Below are 6,813 nucleotides of genomic sequence, written 5' to 3' on the forward strand. Positions count from 1 at the left end.
ACACAGGGCCGTCGGATGGTGCGCTACACATTGTGTCGCGCTACAGAGGACCCGAATCCCTCTTATTATCTGCTTGTTTTGATCACAAGGAAAAGACCACTTCCATCCTAGAATCTGTGGCAGAGATCATAAGGGCTTTTGGAAAGAGAAGTGGCAAGATTGGGGGTGGCCTTAGGACTACATCAAAACTACAGCAGTAAGGCTACATTCACCAAATTACTATGAGTGTAGAAACTGAATTTTGTCATCGTAAAAAGAATCTCGAGATATTGGTGATGTGAGCCCAACATTGCTCTAAGGATTTGGTCACAAAAAATGATCAATTTAGCCTTAGAGAAATTAGGAGATGTCACCTTTCCGGAATCAGCCAAAAGTTATGAGATAAGTACATTTCACCATAATACTCCTGAATCTAGCATTTGGTGCAAAAATGACATTGTTTTGCCACCAGGGGAAAATTTTTTCAAGGAGGGATAATTTTTCTTCTAGCAAGCCCTCTACTTTGGTGGAGAAATCCAATATTTGCTTACTATATTGTATATAAGAAGGTCATGTGTCTTTCTATCGTAAACACTTCTAAGAGTTTTCTTCTTTTACAAGCAGCTTATGGGTTGAACTATATCCCCCACATTTAAACCATCGGCCCACCCTACCACTGCCAAGTAGTTTTTAATAGAGCCATGTATGCAGGTTTAACAAAAGACAATTAATGTCTTCTTTAATTGCAAAAGAGGACAAACCAGAGCCATTTTGCGTCCCCCCCCCTGGTGGGTGGGGTGTTTATGGGCTTTATGATCAATTACACGAGTGGGCTATGTACCTCTCTATTAATTAGCTATATGGTTGTTGAAGTAGTGAAGTAGCTTGGGCCATTGGGTGCAGAAGAATCATATGGGAAGGAGAGAATTGGGTCATTTCGCTATTATCTTTGTTGGGTTTCACTCTTTCAGGGCTTTGGCTCAGTTTGGTAAGGTAATCTTCCCAAGCCCAATTCTGAACCCGTGAAGAGAAGTGCATGTTTAGGGTTTGGTAGGGGATGCACAAGAAGACACTACTGGATTAAAATCCTCTCCAATTCTTTAATCTCCGAGTGTAGTGTAGCTTGCCTGTCTAGAGCTCGACACATGGAAGATGCAACATCCAATGGTGCTGAGCTCGAGTAGAAAGAAAAACAAAATGGAGATAATAACATCCAATGGTCCTAGCTCAATTGACCCAGTTTTTTTTTCTTCTCAAGCTCGGCACCGTTGGATGTCACGCCTGCCAGGTGTTGAGCTCTTTGCCCCGAACTGCACCTTTAGAGAATTGGAGATGATTTTTTTTTCCATTCACTTCATAATAAAAAATGAATAGAATATTGAATACATGTTTTTATACACGAAACTATAATCTAAGCATTTTGCCCCTTATGCAGGCAAATGCCATAAAATTTCAAATTGGAATATGCTTTTATCCTATAGGTGGTGGTGGCAAAGAACTATTTGCATTTTGATTTATGGTGTTGGTATTTAAAGACTGAAAGACAATCTGAATTTTTTTTTGTAGGGTAAGGGAAAGACACTCTGATTCACGTTTACAATAGAAGGAACATAAAAAGAATTGACCAAGTTTTCCTCCACCCACAATAGATGTAATTCAATTCATCCCCGGCGAAAGAGGATGAAAAGGGGCATTGGGAGGACATTTTAAGAAATACTAAAAATTCTATAGAAGTTTGTGAACCCTACAATGGTGGGTGAAGTGGTGAACTGTTCCCTCCCTATCCGAAAAGGAGAACTTACTTCTCAAGAAAACGTTAAAAAAGAGAGAAAGAATGCTACCCGGTCCTACGTTTAGCATGCAACTAAGCCTAGACATAGAACCGCCTTGAGGTGCCTGTAAATGACTGCCTTGTCCCCATGTAAGGGTTGATTTTCCAGGGCACCTCAAAGCAGTTGTGTGTTAGGGAGTGGTTGGCACGCACGACCGGGTAGCGTTCTATTCTCCCCCCCCCCCCCCAACCCACCCACCAACCAACCAAAAAACAAAAAAAAAAGGATACGGGATCGATCTCTATAGATGTAGATGGCCTAACTTGATAGGAGTTTGTAAGACAAGAATCAGAGTTAGTTAATCAGAATCTAGGAATCAGTCGTAGCCAAATATTCATATCCAATTTTTATAATCCTAACCTATATCTATGCACCATGTAAATGGCTTTATGAATGATTGTACTTTGTTTATATGGCTTGACATTAAAAATTAGTGAGGAAACGATCACAAAAGGGCAAGGGGAATGAAATGAATGCTAAGCTAATTAAGAGGGTACTACTTAACAAACTAATATACCAAAACCACAATCCTTGGGCCAACTATACCAAAGACTACATGTCTTCTCCATTCCATGAACTCTTACTTAGGACCAATGTCCCAACACAACACCAATCGGATCAGGATCGTCTCCAGGGAGAAGGGAACGTCCAGGGTGCTACTAGACGTACTAGATGCCCCTGGCAGCATCCTGGGCGCACGGCTCCGTGGAGACGAGCTAAATTCAGACCAAACAACCCCCCACCCAAACCCCCAAGAATGTTAAAAGGTTTGTTTCTACAAAACCCTACATCAATGGAGGCCCCAAGCTTTGAATTATTTGTGCTCGGATTAAAGAATTCAAGACAAAATCCAATATGAGGACCATTTTAATTTCCAATTCATTATGTCATTCCCTATGCCCTCATTCATTCCATCCATGTTTATGAGCAAATAATGAAACTATTCCACTGCATACCAATACAGTTGCACCAAGTCAATCCTTGGGTCCCTACCTCATCAATTCCAACCCCATCAAAATCGTTTGCTGCCTGTGGCCAGCCTGGTAGCCCCTTTACTGTTCAATTCCACTCTTTGAATAAAGACATGTTTCCAGAATATCAGGTAACCTACACTTCCCAAGAAAATAGCCAAAACGGGAATATGGCCTGGCTCTTACCATTCATGCCAGCCACCACTCACTCACGACTCACCCACCTAACAGCTCTTGATTTTCTGCCCTTCATAACTATTAACCAAGTGAACGATTGATACAAATCAACAAACAGGTAACAGGAAATTCCATTCAAAAAGGGTTTTAAAGTAAGAAGCCAGAGATCAAAACACAAAAGTACAATCACAAGCTCCAGAAAAATGGACAAATCAATATTAATTATTACGTCCAATGCAAATTTTCCCATTAAATTCTATGAGATAATTTCTCATAGAGATACAGAATAGAGATGAAACGAAAATACAAATAACCTGCTTCTGTTCAGAAGCTTATTCATGACCAGCAATCTAGCAGAGAGAGAGGCTCATTACCTGATAACCCCCAACCCTATAGAGAAAACACAAAACTACGACAAGAACCAAATGACACGAAACAGTAATTAAAAAAAACTAAAACAGATGGACCACCACATATAAACCTGTCTGGCTGGCTGAACCGAAACTAAGCCACAGAAACGCAGTTACACACCGGCGCAGTTGCACCAACGCTTTTACTCTTCTTCTTCTTCCTCTTGTTCTTGTTCTTTTTCTCCACCATCTCAACAATTTCTTCTTCCTCTCCCACGTCTTCCCAGCAATGCAGAGTCGATTTAGGGGAAGACACCACGCACACGTTCTCTCTTTCGGTGAAGCAACGGTACACTACGCACCCACCACCTGGAAGTTCTTGTTTCGCCACGTTCTCGCACATGTAACCTTCCACAAATTCATCCTCGCCCCACATGTAGGGTCCACCATCGCCCAAGCAAGTTACAGCAACAGAGAACTGAGCCGGACGGAAACACTTCAGCACGCGTTTGATTAGCGGTTCGAACCCGACCGAACCGGGGTCGAACCCCATGGCCTCATAGCTGGCGTAACTGAATCCGTCTTCAGGGGTGACGTGGATTGTAGAGAGAGCTCCACCGTCGATTGCATTCATAGAGTAACCGCATGGATCGAACTCAAAGTCGCATATCTCATGAGAAGGCATAATCTCGGCGATTCCAGCGAGATTAGTCATTTCCTTGGCCGAGTCTCCTTCCGATTTCTTGTAAAACAAGGCAGCTCGTTCCCGATCCAACCCAGTCATGCACATTTCCATTGTGACCACAGCCGTACGATTAGCATCTGTTGGTGGGTTCTCAGAGGCCATGTAGATGTGCCAGTTCTGATTCGGAATCGATGGATTACCCATGACGTAAGCCCTTCCTCCGGAGGTTAAATTACCAAAATACCCATTAAGCACGGTGACTTCTTCAGTGAAGTTACGATGAGGGGAAGGTTGAGCATCAGGGAAGATGAAGCTCCCACGAGAATACTTAGCAGAGAAAACAGAGAGCGAGAGAGAACTCGCGAGTTTGAGAATCTGAGGAATCGCTGAAAGCAGCTTTGTTGTCCCGCAAGTCTTGAGAATTATCTTTAGAGGGTAAACGAAGAGGCTTGACTCGGAGAGAACGTATGAGTCGAACTCGGAGTTGCAGAGTTGAGCAACTATGGTGCAGCGAGCTGCATCGAGGATCGAGTCGAGTTGGGACCGAGTCAGGGCTCGGAGACCAAGACCTTGGGGGTCGACAAAGATGGGAGCTTCGGAGAAGGTGATTTCGAGGCGTTTTTCGAATCCTTCGAATCCGATTGGTGACGGAGGGGATGGGTTTGCTGTAGTACCCATTGGAACGGTCATCGAATCGACTTTGAATGTAAACTGAATGGTACTTTAATTTGCAGTTGCAGATGAGGAAGAGAGAAAATGAGAGATGGTTTCGAGGTTGTCTAAGAACAGCTAGCCAGAGAGAGTTATTGTGCTTATTTGGAGAAATCAAAAGGGAAATACTTAATTATCCTACACTACCGATGATCGCAACTAAGGGGTAGTCAGGATGGCTTCCTCACGCACTGCAAGAAGAGAAAAAAACGTTATTAGTTTGATTAACAGACGAGAAAAAAAAAAACAAAAAGCAGAGGATTGGGTTTTGCTGTGTTTTCTGATCTTACGTTGGAGTAAGCAGCAGATCTGAACTTCTCAATTCCACCGTTAGGTCGGACGTCTTCAATGCTGTAGCCAAGGGGAGCTTCATATTGTAAGGAACTACTACTGGACTTCTTCTTACCACCCTTGGACTCCATTACAACATCCACGCTTCCTGCAACAGAGAACAAAGAAGAGATATAAAAGAAAAGATTCATTAGTTTCTCGGAACAAAAATCGATATCAAAAGGTCATGAACAACGAAAACCCTTTTGGAAAACAAGGGAAATTTCCCATGAGACTACAATCTAATACAAATTTGATTCAGAAAACAAAACTATAGAGCAGTAATTCCATTAATGAACGCAAAAGACCGATTATGGATCAATCTTGTAAAACAATAACCCAATCCATATTAATAAATCCATAGAAACCCTCTTTGCCTCTCTTAAAATAAGAAAGAACGAAGAATCCGAAAGACCCAAAATCAATAATCATAAGAAAAAGATAAAGACAGAAAAAACATGCCTGGGATGGATTCAACATAAGAATAAAAGAACTTTCTACGATTCATAAGAAAACGAATCTGGAAAGAAAATAATCGATTGAAACGAGAACTTACGTTACAAATCGATTGAAACAGTGAATGGAGAAGACGATATTTAGAAACTCCGACTGTATCCTCCCTTATGCAGAAAACAGATTAAGTGCCGTCGATAAATCGAAGATGAATCAACAGAAGGGAGGGGAATTCAAGCGAGAGACTAAAGAGATATATATAGAGAGGGAGAGACCTAATTGAAATAGGGAACCGAAAGCAAGAATAGAAGGATTTGTTATGAGAAGGGAAGAACGAACGGAAGAGAGTATTTATAGGGTGAAAGCAAGAAAAAAGGAGGGCATGAGATTAAGAGATTAAAAAGAACGCTCACGATTATAACGGCTCTTCTTCTACCAAAAATAAAAAAAGATTATAATGGCTCTTCGGGGAGAGAGAGAGAGAGAGAGAGTAAAGTGAGGTGTGAGTGAGTCATTGAGACGAGTCATTGAGACGAGTCCACGCGGCGGCGCTTCTTGCGTGCGTGGTTGTGCATGTGTGGGTGTGTCGTGTCACTCGTGTGTGAGTCTTTTTTTTTTTTGGTAAAAGTGTGTGAGTCTTTCAGAGAGAGAGAGAGAGAGATTTGTATTCTTATATTAATCCAACTTAATTACTTTTACCAAAAATAGGGTCTCTCACAAAATCCCACCTTGAAACCCTAACTCAATTCTTTAATTAAGGAACCAATAGACCAAATAACCCCTTTAGAAATTTTAATACCATGGCTACCCCTTCTTAGAAATTGATCTTATTGATAGCTTTTACATTATTTCTTTTAGGTATATATATTATTGAAAATCTCCCCTAATTAGATGATTTAGTGACAAATTGAATTCTTGATGAAGGATGAAATTTTAACTTGAGAATGGGATTTGATTAAATACCTATACTAGGCATTTTACTAGTAGAAGTATCTTCTAACACCAATCTAATGGTTTAAGTAGGCTCAAATCAATATAGAGGCCTCTTAATTTTTAGATTGTAATTTTTATAGCTCTAATATTAAACATTTTATCTACAATAAAAATCTTATAACATTAATCTTCTTTTTTTTTTTTTTATGAATCTTATACACCAATCCAATAGTCAAAATCAAAATAGAGACATCTCAACTTGGTCGTTGCTCTTCTCCATCAAATCAATGTCTCTAAAACCCTAATAATGGTATTGTGCTATGGTTTTAGGTATTGGTATCCGATCAATATGTATCACATCAGACCAATACATATGAATGGTACAGATTGAT

The 6,813-nt window shown here is 40.7% G+C and overlaps 1 protein-coding gene across 1 annotated transcript; it reads right to left on the minus strand.

Annotated features, from left to right (window-relative positions):
• Nucleotides 1-3,414: 3,414 nt before the first annotated feature.
• LOC122658377 (S-adenosylmethionine decarboxylase proenzyme-like) lies at nucleotides 3,415-4,879 on the minus strand. Its single transcript, XM_043853307.1, has one exon. The coding sequence runs from the start codon at nucleotides 4,682-4,684 to the stop codon at nucleotides 3,464-3,466; it is 1,221 nt and encodes a 406-aa protein (XP_043709242.1). The 5' UTR covers nucleotides 4,685-4,879; the 3' UTR covers nucleotides 3,415-3,463.
• Nucleotides 4,880-6,813: the final 1,934 nt, after the last annotated feature.

Source organism: Telopea speciosissima, chromosome 4 (genome assembly GCF_018873765.1).
Source record: "Telopea speciosissima isolate NSW1024214 ecotype Mountain lineage chromosome 4, Tspe_v1, whole genome shotgun sequence".
Classification (NCBI taxonomy): Eukaryota; Viridiplantae; Streptophyta; class Magnoliopsida; order Proteales; family Proteaceae; genus Telopea; species Telopea speciosissima.

Bases quoted from the DNA above. Each gene is read 5' to 3' on its own strand.
- LOC122658377 (XM_043853307.1), bottom strand. From the start codon at position 4,684: ATGACCGTTCCAATGGGTACTACAGCAAACCCATCCCCTCCGTCACCA.